The sequence below is a fragment of the Centroberyx affinis genome, unplaced genomic scaffold (assembly GCF_046629955.1).
Source record: "Centroberyx affinis isolate AG114_WGS23_722 - 3 ecotype Tasmania unplaced genomic scaffold, CSIRO-AGI_Caff_v1 ptg001311l_1, whole genome shotgun sequence".
In the NCBI taxonomy this organism is placed as follows: Eukaryota; Metazoa; Chordata; class Actinopteri; order Beryciformes; family Berycidae; genus Centroberyx; species Centroberyx affinis.
In genome coordinates, this window is record NW_027279816.1 from 84,070 (window position 1) to 96,651 (window position 12,582).

Sequence of the window (12,582 nt, forward strand, 5' to 3'; positions counted from 1 at the left end):
CACTTGAAAGTATTATTGCAAAACCTATCTTGTCCTGATTGTGGAAATTGTGGAAATTGCTGTTTCTGAATGCATTACATACTGATCTTGTTCTCCATTGTATCATCTCACTCTCTGTGTCTCTCTCTCTTAACATAAAAAGGAGAAATCCCTAATATTTTATTTTCTGAAAATGCTGGACATATCCCCATCTGTGGCACACATAGGCACACGGCTGTGCCAGTTGGGTTAATCCTAATCTGAACGTGCGTTCCTACAATGACCAGGCAGTAATCGGAGGTACGGTACAAGCAAACACAACCAGACGGAGACACTGTGCTCCTGTTTATGTAATCCCTGTTGGACTGGCCACATGGATATATTCTCTTTTAGAACGGGAGAAACTGTTCTGCTCAGTAAATAAAGAAATTATCTTGTGACTGAGTTGAGAAATCCCGCCCTCAATAACTGCTGTCAAAGTCCCCTTGAGCATAGGCACTGAACCCATAACTGTCCCAGTGGAGCAGCTCAGTGGTCAGCAGTACAAGACTGTGATTGTGCTAAGAGTCTCCCACGTGTTGATGTTTGTGACTACTCCTCTAGGCTCTGGCTTTATATACACTAGCAATGTGGTCTTAGTCAACGTGTTTGGTTAAATAGAGGTAAAATGAAAAGAACTGTGTCTACACATGGTTAAAATTATGAGATTGGAGATGGTTGTAAGGAATTTACCTGATTTGCATTACAAATGTGGGAAAATGTGTCTCTTCCAATGTCTGCCAGTGAAGAGTGCCTTTGTTTATTAAACTCTGTAATATAAATTTGACAAAGTTAATTGAAACCACATCTGTAGACTTCATGAGGTTGTCAAAGACACTGAAGTGGCAGGTTTTGGTACACACTTTGGGGAAAAATATGCCTCCATAATAAATGAATGTATTTCACATTCTGCACTCCAGAACGGTCCATAAAGGTTCTGTGACTGGGGAGGCCAAGGAAGGTGTTTAACTTCATCCTGGTGCTCATGAAAACACTATTGCATTTGTTTAGCAGTGTTTATGGGGACATTACCACCTTGAATTATGAGAAGATTATGAGGTAACAGTGTTTGCACCAGAGGGTGCACTTGGTCCTGTAAAATGGCCTGATATGCCCTGGCTGTTACACGTCCACCACCATGCAGAGTAATCAACACACACCTAATGACTCCCAGGAGATGGCAATGCCATTACAGATCCAGCACCATGTTTAACAGCTGGCAACACACACTGTGGGCTGAAGGCATCGTTTAGCTTACTTTTTTCCATTGCTCAGGGCCCAAGTTTTGTGCTCCTCACAGCAGGTTTTGAGTCTTTGCGCATTCTGCTTCTTGAAGTTCACAACATTTTTTTTTTTTGAGACTGTATTATAGAGGTATTGATTCAATTCTGTGGTAATTTTTGAGGCTATAGTTTTGTGGCCTTTGCCACATTAAATACTTTTGCAGTTTTTGTGACTGATGCACCTGTAATTCAGGTACTAACTTTTTGTCCCATTTGCCCCATGCTGCTTTGAAAACACATCTATAAAAGGCAATTGGCAGGCAATTTTGCCCACTCCCCTGTATATTTCTATTTTTATGACATTTGTTGAACTGATTGCCCAATTGATTACTTGCATTCCTTAGCTTTTTGTTCAGATCTCCTATAGGCACACATGCATACTAAGTAGGCAGCAGTAATTCTAGGAATGTGGGCATATATTAATGTTCATTTTAAGATCAAATTGAGTCACATGTTTGATAAATGAAGGCCACTACCTTAATTGTTTGTGCATTATATCATGGCAGAGCCTTGCCAGGTTTGTGGAAAGTTGAGACTATGGTGTGTATCTAGAGTTAACACCACAGCAGCAGACAGTGTGCTGGGGCTGCGGTGCTATGAAACCAGCAGGGTTTCATCTTGAAGCATTTTGGAAAACCTCTTGGCTACCATGCCTGGCACAAACAGGCTTGAAATTACAGGGCAGCACGTTTTAGCATAGTTAACATCCTTCATCTTTCTCTGCCTGAATCAGCCAACCATGTATTTAACGATGGCAGCCACTTGGTTTGATATCATTACGTGACCCACAATGTAATGCATCCACACAACAACATTTTCTCAAAGGTTTTAGTGGAAGTATATAAAATGCTCAGTGCTCGTTAGACTGTGGACTGGGTCTGGAGGACTGAGTAATATTAACCCAGGACGCTGGCACCCATTCATTGATAAGGATACAAGGAGGGAGGTTTCCTTGTCCCTGGCAGCCTTCCCTGCCACTCCATATAATGTTTTGCTACAGTGATGAGCTATTAGACTATGTGATGGATACTACAGGTTCTGGGTTTAGCAGACAGTGCCAGAAGTGTATGAAATCTGAGTGGCCCTTGCATTAGTACCTTGGATGAAACAACACTCACTACAGAGTGGAAATGAGGTGTGTGTGTCTGTGTGTGAGAGAGGGAGAGAGAGAGAAGGGGGGGGGGGTAGAGAGAGAGGATGCAATGACAGATTCACACTTCTCTCCCTGCTGAGTGGTTATTAATGAGTGGGCTGACAACAGGGGGATATTAAGTCTCACCACCTCCTGCTTTGTCAACCCATGTGTAGCGGGGAGGGGAGTGCAGGGAAACAAGAAATGGACAGGGAGTGCTTATAGAGTAAAGTTGCAAGGCAAATACACATCTACACTCTTTGAATGCACATTTGGTTTATGACTCACAAAAAATTTGCTGTCTCCATATACTTTCATGCCAAAACACTAGGACAATCTGCTTCGAGCCTGGCCTGGGGTTATTTGACAGTTATGACTCTGTTAATCTTGCTGCAAGAGATGGAGCAGAGAGTTCCTACAAAACAACATTTTGTAAGAACATGCACGATTCATTTGAGAAATGAGTGGAAAGTTATTTCTGGTTGACATGCTACAGTCCAAATTCTTCTCATAGTGATAGAAATTACAGCTAATTTGGCCATATTTATTGCTCATAAAAACATATTGACACTGTCTTCTTCACTGCATCTAGTTTTTTAAAGTAAATATTTGCTATGGACACACACACACACACAGAGTTCCGCTTGATTGCATGCATCTGTCTTCGCACATTCATATGTATGTGATGTACAGGAGAGTGTATGCGTGCGTCCATGCATGATTGTGCTTAGCAAACCCCAGTGTGTCTACCTTTCTTTGACGAGCAGTAGAAAAACAGAGGTAAATTACGGGGCAGGAGAGGAAGCTAAATAGATGAGGCCGTGAGCCCCATCAGTCAGGCCTCTCTGAGCTAAAGTGCTGATATAAGGTCAGTTCAGCCTGTCAGTCCCTAATGAATGAGAGGCTCTGGCAGGGCTTGGGCAGTGATCTGAGATCAGCACTCCTGCTTTGAAAAACAAACACATCATCAACCGTAATCCACTGCGTCCCTATACACACTACATTTGAACTCTGTAAACATGGTTTATATTATCATTGTAGAAACACAAAGAGCACTGCTCCATAGACATTTGGGTTCTTAAACATTTTCATATTGAGGTCTTGTAAATAGACTTTCTATGCTGTGGACCTAGGACATAGATACATATTTAGCCAGGGACTGAGTCTGAAGTTATTTTGTTGTTTTTGGGTTTGTTTTAGCATTGTAGAATATTCTGGCCTATATGGAGTGATATACAAATTGTGAGAGTTAGACATAGGATCAGAACCAACCACTGTTTGGTGGCTTTACAGTAGAGTTAGTCTTGGTGTTTCCACCATAGCTCCACCAGCTTTTATTCTCTACCTGTCAGCGCTACCGCTACCTTTCCTGGATGGCACACTGGGTGGTGATCCCTCTGTCAACAAATATCGAAATTACTTTGTGATGGGAGGGGATGACTGTGTGTGTGTTTGCATTTAAAAAAGTTGTTATGAACCAGACAGAATGCACTGTGTCTCAGACCAAATGATAGATATGTATTTTTCCATTGTGAAGTGAATATTTGATCGGTAGGAAGAGAGAGGCAGAGAGAGGAAGTGAGGGGGGAGGAAAAGTCCACAGTGATTAGTCTCTGTTGTTATCACAGAAGAAGGAAATGGAACAAGCCGTTTTCCTCGGTCCCTCCTCCCCTCCATTGCTTCATCCCTTCAGCCTTTTGTCCCGCTGGTCTGTTTTCACTGGCGATACGCCGAGGGAGGGGTGAAAAACAGGCAGAGTTGTGGGCATGAGAGAAGATGGGGGACATAGATGGGCAATGAAATCAAAAGGACAGCGAAAGGAAGTTTTTCTGTGTGATGACGAAGCGAGCAAGAGAAAACGAGCAGGGAAGAGGGAGAAGTAAGAAGATTTACAGAATTACTGTAAACCATCTGAACATATCCAAACACATCTGATTACCTAGGGTGGGGGTGGACAAAGAGAGATAGATTAGAGAAAGAAAGAGAAATTTGATGACAGTAGATATTGTTTTCCTTTGATAAAGGGATGGAGTGTTAAAGAAAACATGGCCACAGTGGCTGGTTTCGTCCTTTGGCCCTGAGCCAGAGGATAAGACTGAGATACAACAGAGCTCTGAAACACTCACAGCTCAAGTGAATGCAATTAACCATGTGTGTGTGTGTGTGTGTACTATATCTTTATTGAAGTGTTTACATTATGGAAATGAGCTCTTTGGATATCACTGGCCTGTTTACTTATTTGAAGGTTGAGTGAGCGTGAACACACACACATGCACAGTCACACACACGCATTACTGGCACTCGTAATTGGCAGCGATCGCAGTGGACTGATTTTACTGGTACTCTGGGCTCGTTAGTGACAGACTTGGCGCCTTGTCATAGTCTATTTTCTGGATTGTGATTGGCTAGCTGGTCAGCAGTTGTGTCTCAGATGGGAGGTATAATTGGGCATGATAGGAAATTTGCATGAAGATGCACGCCCCTAGAATCGCCTCAAATTTTACAAGGGTATACACACACACACACACACACACACACACACACACACACACACACAGTGTCACATTAGGAGTCTCTGAGCAGTGTGCACAGTTCCCAAGGAAACGGGACCCTCCTGAAGTCTGGCAGCTGAGGGGAGAGTTGTGGTGTTTGGGGAAAAAAAACCTGGAAACTAGACTAAGACTCCTCTTTATCTCTGTCTTTGCTTGTTGGTTGATTGCAGCAAGTGTGGCATATATATAGGCGTATATATACAATATATATACATTTAAAGTTTAATTATTCTCTTTCTTTGGTGTCAGTTCAGATTAGAATTAAAGCTGTTACACTTGGGCTGGTGTTGATTCTGAATCGGCAGATTTGGCACTCGCTACTCTTATCTGCCATAAAAGATGTAGTCAGCTCATATTTTTCTGTCAGAAGCCACCCTTTCCCTTGACTACAACACAGCAGTGACACCATCTCATCCCCCTGCCATCTTGACACAACATGGCACCCCAGTTGCATCAGTGCCTCATTCTGCGCAATGGGGCCAGTGTTCGACTGATCTACTGTGGCTCTATCATTGTGACACTGTCAACCCCAACACATATGGCTCTCAGTTGTGCTCGCAGTCCATTGTGTAATGTGAGCTAGATGTGCGAGTGATAGAGCCCCTCTGGTATTCAATGGCAGTTGTAGGACATGTGTAACTGTTTGCATATGTCCGTGGTGTGAAGATGAAGCCAGGACACATGGGCCATACATATAGACATACACATTCCAGTAACTGTTTCCGTGCCAGATGGTAAATCATACTGTAAATCATATTGGATTGTGAGGGATTCACAAGTCATGAAGACTCATAACTATTGACAATTAACCAGAATTCCTTAGATGATAGACATAAATAAACATGTCTAAAAAATCCAGATGGTTGCTGACACATGTCAAATTTCAGAGCAAATGTTGCATGTGAGATGCTGTACCCATTTTCTGATATAAATCTGCAGGCTTGCTGCAGCTGCTAAGGGAATTTTAAAACCTTTGAGGTTAAAAGGGTAGGAACCTGACGAGGGATGCTATAAATGTCAAAAAGGTCTTGAGGCCAGTATTCAGTATTCTGAGAGATCTATCTACTACCTACCTCATGTTTCAGATTGCTTCAGTGTCAAGTCATGCATTACTGATGTATTTCCTATCAGGGTTTGATGTGGCGGTTGCCCTATGTGTGTGTGTGTGTGTGTTTGTTTATTTGTTTGTGTTTGTTGAGGCTGGTCCTAATTAGCACTGTTGGATTTGATAATGATCATAATAAGTGAATTCCCTCAGAGCTAGTGTATAATGAGTTTCTGACTAGAAGTGGGTTTGGGGCTCCTATCAAAGCAGTAGGGTAATGAGCACAGCTTTGTGTCTGTGCGCACACATGCATCTGTGTATGGAGTATGTAAGTATATAAAAAAAAGAACAAGACAGGTATGTGTGTGTGTGTGTGTGTGTGTGTGTGTGTGTGTTGATTCTTTTGGGGAGTTTGTTTAGGCCCCAGGGTGCTTAAACCATTTTCCTATTAGTGTGCATAGATGAGGGAGAGATAGACGGCTTAATTTGCCGCATCAGGGATACTCAATCTGCTTCTCCCTCTCTCTCTGTTTCTCTCTAGGCTTTTGTCTCATACAGAGACATTTAATCATGGTGTTATGGCTATTTTTAGCTACTAAATGTCCTTTGGTGAGTGTGTGGTCTGTATCTGGATGTTTGTGTGTGTGTGTGTGTGTGCAGGGTGTGTATAAGGCGTGATGTTTGATGGACTGATCAATGTTATGGATCCCATCTTTTGTTGGCACAGCTGGCTTAAATGCTCATCCAGCTGAGCCCTTGTGTGTGTGTGTGTGTGTGTGTGTGTGTGTGTGAATTGATTATTTATAGCTGTTCCATTTCCCGTCTCTGTGGATCAGTGACAGGCTGTCATTATTGTTTGTGTGTCTCTTTGTATGTCTGTCTGCATGTGTGTGTGTGTGTGTGTGTGTCAGACATGTATGTCTATTCTATGTGATCTACAGAGAGAGAGAGAGAGAGAGAAAGCTTGATATTTTTAATTCACCTTTATCTTTGCTTCATATCTTATTTAATTCCTTTCTTTATCTCTTTCTTGTTTCCTCTGCTAATTGTGTGTGCTTTGAACTGTTAGAGCTGACACTTCTTAAGAGTATTGCATGCAAAAGATTGATAGAATTGAGTGAAACCAGAGAGTAAAGAAGAGAAGAGTGACCTCCAATCCTCTCACAGATACAGCTGCAGCCCATGTGTGCATGCACACACACACACACACACACACACACACACACACACACACACACACACACACACACACACATACACACACGCTGCTCTTCTCCTATTAATTCCATTGTGCAGAAGCAACGCACTGCTCTTCTTGCCATATCCAATATATGTTCATAATTGGCTTAAACAGCACTCCTATGGCTTCTGTGATTTTAATGACATTAAGTATCAAGGTCACCACTAGTAATGAAAGGGGACCACTCTCTCTCTGCAAACTGCTTTCTAAGCCCCACAGTCTATTATAAGAGAGTTGACTTCAGATGGTGGCGGTTAGTGTGTCGCTGAATTGGACTATTCTAATATCTTTACGCCTTCCTGGAAGACCCCCTCAATGACGCCTCAAGGCCTAAAGGAGAGTCAGATAATGCTGTTGTCAGCTGTGTGTGTCTGTGTGTGTGTGTGTGTGTGTGTGTGTGTGTGTGTGTAGCTGGGACGATAACTACATGTGGTAAAGGGATTACTGCGAGTGTGACCCCTTGGCTTGGGGGTGTGGTTCTTAATGTATGCTTGAGAGGAACCATGTGTGCACTGAAGATAGTAGGTTGTCTGTGAACAGTATGCATACAGTATGTGTTTGATACCCTGTGTTTTTTTGTGTATGTCTGTGCGATGTGTCCAAGCATCTCCCACCACTATCCATACAGCAACTGTGTGTGGTAAAGGGGCTCTTCTTCCTTTGCAAGTCTGTGTGTGTGTGTGTCTTTGTTGCAGCTTCTCACAGGAAGTCTCTGGTGTGGTCTCAGTGTGTGTGGGAGTTGGTTTGCATGCCCTGAGGATTGAACTCGGGGGTTCAGCACATAGGGAGGTAGACCCAGTGCTTCGTTTCTGCTGGCTCATGGCTTTTTCCACAGCTTAAAGTGATTACCTCCCCACTGGGTCCACATTGTACCTCTGAATGCCCAAGATTAAGATGGGGCTGTGAGATAGATCTTCTGTTTTATGCACAGTTTTTACTTTACTCCATTACTTTATGTGAAATAAATTTTAGGCCTAGTGTTAGCCAGTGTATCTTCGTCAACTTGCCCTGTTTCTATCCTTCAGCATGATTATCCAAACAATCCCTATCAGGGGTAGAGCAACAGTGGTGAAGCAGCAAGCATGTAAAGCAGCGGCACTTCTGTAATGACTACATCTGCAGTGAGTCACAAAATCATAAGTACGTTTATTGTAACAAACACATGAATGAATGAAATAAGGAAAAGGATGGTGCAGCTTTTTAAGGGGTTCCACCAGGTGCCAGGCAGCAATTGGTAGGTATTACTGGAGGCGTTCCAAGGCATCTGCAGCACAGCACAGGTTACCAGGTAGAGACAGTGGACATAACACCATTATTCTGCTAGCAAACAAGCTAAAATGATGGTCATTAGCCTACTAATACTGGGCTCTCATTCTGTCAGTGAGTTCAAAGATGTTCTTCTCATGAAGTGGTTCTCAGTCCTCGGCAGCCAGAGCCCCGCTGGTTTTCATTCTAGCTGTCTAATCGGGGACTATTTTACACCTGGGATGCCAGGTGAATACAGTTAACTGCAATTATCTGCCTGTCAGAATAGAAAACCAGCAGTGCTCTGGGTCCCGAGAAACAGGATTAAGAACCACTGTTGTAGTCACTTGTGAGGATGACTGCGTCATGACACACTGCAGCTGCAGCCTGCCTTACTTACACCCATTTTTCCATAGTCCATTTTAAACCTCATCCCTTATTTTCTACATCTTCTCCAACTTTATAAATTGTCCTTGGGATTGTTCCTCACTTGAGGATTTGTGTTGTGCCTTGTATATCCTTTGTGTAACAGACCATAGTTATGAACGGGGATTGGCTCCTGTCAACTAAAGGGGATCCTTCATCTGACCATTGGAGTTATTTAGGTTTAGCGGTTGTCCCATAGGACTTCTCTGCTCCTTTTGTTTTAATGGCATCAGATGTTTGCTGAAGCATGTAGTGCTGGAGAAGGGAACTTAGAAACATGCCAGGGCACAGTGTTCAAATACATTTTGGAGAAATGGAAAAAAAACAAGGCCCACTGGATTTATTTATTTATTTTATAGATTTTTTTTTTTTGCCATTTTTGACTTTTTTTGAATGTTGTCAGTAGAGATCAACAGGAAAGATTGGGTGAGAGAGAGGGGATATGCGACAAAGGTCCCAGGCCAGATTCAAACCCTGGACGCCGCAGTTACATGAAGCTGAGGTTGGACAATGACTATTCCTGGCTTGTTCTTACAATCAAGTTTCTTGTCTACACCAAAAATGATCATGAGATCAAAGAACATGATTGAGATTACTGCAAGCCATAATTGCAAGTGAAACTGGATATACGCCTAATCACAATCAGTGGCCGTACTTGCAGTAATGATGTTAATTCTGTGTGTGTATTTGTGTCTGTGTAGTTTTACAGTTTCGATTACTGACTCTCTCTCCCCTTTTCTCCTCTCCTCTCCTCTCCTCCCAGGATCCGTCCTCAGATGGCCAAGGAGAAGATAGAGGGCTGCCATGTTTGCACGCTGGTCACACCTGGAGAACCACAAGTCCTCCTGGGAAAGGACAAGGCCTTCACCTATGACTTTGTGTTTGACATTGACTCAGAGCAGCAGCACATCTACCAGGCCTGTGTGCACAAGCTCATTGAGGGCTGCTTCGAGGGCTACAACGCCACCGTGTTCGCTTATGGACAGGTACGACACAGAGATGCATGGGAAAGCATTCACAAACATGAGACACAGTAAGACACAACAACAGAAAGAGATAAAAGCAAATAATAAAATAGTTCACACAAGGGATACATATGCAGATACAGATGTGTATACACTCACACTTACACACAGTAACACAGTTAGAATCGAGTCATATCAGAACTAATTGATAATAATAATAATAAACTGGAATTGCCTATACTCACATGTAAAGAATGATTACGCTCAGCACATACATTCATGCTCGTTTGAAGAGCAGTTGGTTGGGATGTCTGATGTTGGGGGATAAACGGTGTGTGAAATGTGTGTTGTTTCAGACGGGCTCGGGTAAGACCTACACGATGGGGACGGGCTTCGATGTGAGCGTGGGCCAGGAGGAGCAGGGCATCATTCCACGGGCCGTTCACCAGCTGTTCGAGGGGATCCAGAGGAGGCGGACGCAAGCCCAGGAGGCAGGCACCCAGCCACCTGACTTTAAAGTCAGCGCCCAGTTCCTAGAGGTAGGGGAACGCACACGTCGAGATGCACACACATACTGTATATAGATTCACACTGTAACACATTCTTGAGTGATCTCACATTTTAACACCAGTTTAAATAACGCACATGCACACAAAGATGCAGATACAATGCTTATTTTAACACACTGTCTGTGTTGTCGTCATTTTGTTAAGTGCATGTGCACTGGGATGTGTGTACTGGGATGGATACTCTCCCAATGTTGTCCATATTAACTCTAACCAGATGGGGCATAACAGGGAGACAGGAGGATCAGCCCCCTCTTCCACAAACAGGAAGTGACAACACGATGACAGATGGGCGGGAATGTCTCTGTGCAATGTTGGTCCTGATTAATGTCGGCCATTACCTCTGACATTATTACCCATCAGTGTGTGGAAGAAGATGGATAAGAGAGAGGGATGAGAGGGAGGGAGGGATGGTTGTGTTGGAGCCATGAACTAATATGACAAGTAATAATTGCCCCCAGAGGTTCCTGGCAGGCAAATGTCTGGGTAGCCTTTGGGGGTAGACAAGTTTGTGTGTGTGTGTGTGTGTGTTTGTGCTCCTTGCGTAAGTTCAGCAGTCTAGTAATGGACAACCAGACAACTAAAAGGACCTGATTATATTAATAATGATTTAACTCTCACCATCTCTACCAACCATCCCCCTCTTTCTTCTTTCCATCCCCCTTTCCCTCTTTCTAGTTTGTTCATCTGTAGGTTGTCAGGTCAGAGGGTTATCTCTGTTGATGGTAAACAGATGTGTGTGTGTGTGTGTGTGTGTGTGTAGTAGGTGGAAACAGCTGAGCTTTCAGCTGACCTCTGTGGCCCTTGCCCTCATTGGTTTCGGAGAGGTCATTCTGGAGAGCTGTGTGTGATGAAGACACACTGCTGTGGGGAAAGGGGATTAGGAGAATATGAGAATCTCTACTGAAACGTTGTAAAGAATTCTAGAAAAAGTAGTTTGTGATAACATTAAATCAGTATTAATGGTTACTGTATGTAATACAATGATGTGTATTTATGATCTCTCTGTGTGCATGCATACGTATGTGTGTTTCTTATTTATTGTAGTTGTACAATGAGGAGATCCTCGACTTGTTTGACGCAGCCAGAGATCCAGACAGCCGGAGCAGGAAGTCCAACATTAAGATCCATGAGGACGCCAGCGGCAGCATCTACACCACTGGAGTCACCTCCAGATTGGTACAGTCGGAGCAGGAGGTGTGTGTGTCTCTTTTTTGCTGACTGACTGTTCACTGTGAATGGCTCCACATTTGGTGAATATACGTGCATGCAGTTTCTGATGCTGATGGACAGCCATAAAATCTGTACTCTGTAACGGATGTGATTTAAAGCAATATTCCACTTAGGCCTTGTCCACACTAATCCCGCTAAATTTGAAAACGCATCTTTATTTCTCCGTTTTGGCCTCCATCCACACTAAGACAGCGTTATCGACCACCGAAAACGGAGCTTTCTGAAAACGCTCTCCAAAGTGGATACATTTGAAAACACCGGTTTCATATTGTATTGCGGACAGGGAAAATGGGGCTTTTCCAAAACGCTGACGTGGGGTTGTCGGATTGATCTCACTCAGGCGGTAGTCAAACAGTCTATATTCTCCGTGGCTTTGGCAGTCTTGTAGTTGTTCGTTACTTTTAAAAGCAGCTCAACTTCGTCATCTGTCCAGACAAAGAAGTCTGGCTCGCTTTTGTCTGTCTTTTCTTGTCATTTGGACATCTTGCAAGGCACTCTACGGGGCACTAGCTTCAACTTGCAATTTGCCATTTCAGACCCTGTAACCAATCCTGAAACTAACGTATGCTATGTGGAGATTTCCGTGAGGCGTAATGATATAAACAAATAGCCACACATGCGGGCCAGCTGTGTTGCTGTTTTCACCTCTTTTCTAAAGCTTGTTGTCATGTTCGGACTGAGCAGCTTTTCCTTTTTACTTCCGCCAAGGAGGTTATGTTTTCGGTGCCGTTTGTTTGTTTGTTTGTCAGCAGGATTACGGAAAAACTACTGGGCCGATTTTCATGAAACTTCGTGGAAGGGTGTAGCATGGGCCAAGGAAGAACCCATTAAATTTTGGAGCGGATCCAGATCCGACTCACGAAATTTGCATATCATA

At 43.3% G+C, this 12,582-nt stretch overlaps 1 protein-coding gene across 1 annotated transcript in view; it reads left to right on the forward strand.

Moving 5' to 3' along the window:
* Window positions 1–12,582, forward strand: part of kif21b (kinesin family member 21B) — a 61,609-nt gene that overhangs the window by 15,125 nt on the left and 33,902 nt on the right. Inside the window, exons 2-4 of the mRNA XM_071525628.1 lie at window positions 9,705–9,927; window positions 10,263–10,445; window positions 11,520–11,669. Of these exons, the coding sequence (XP_071381729.1) occupies window positions 9,705–9,927; window positions 10,263–10,445; window positions 11,520–11,669 (556 nt within the window). The remainder of the gene's footprint in view (window positions 1–9,704; window positions 9,928–10,262; window positions 10,446–11,519; window positions 11,670–12,582) is intronic.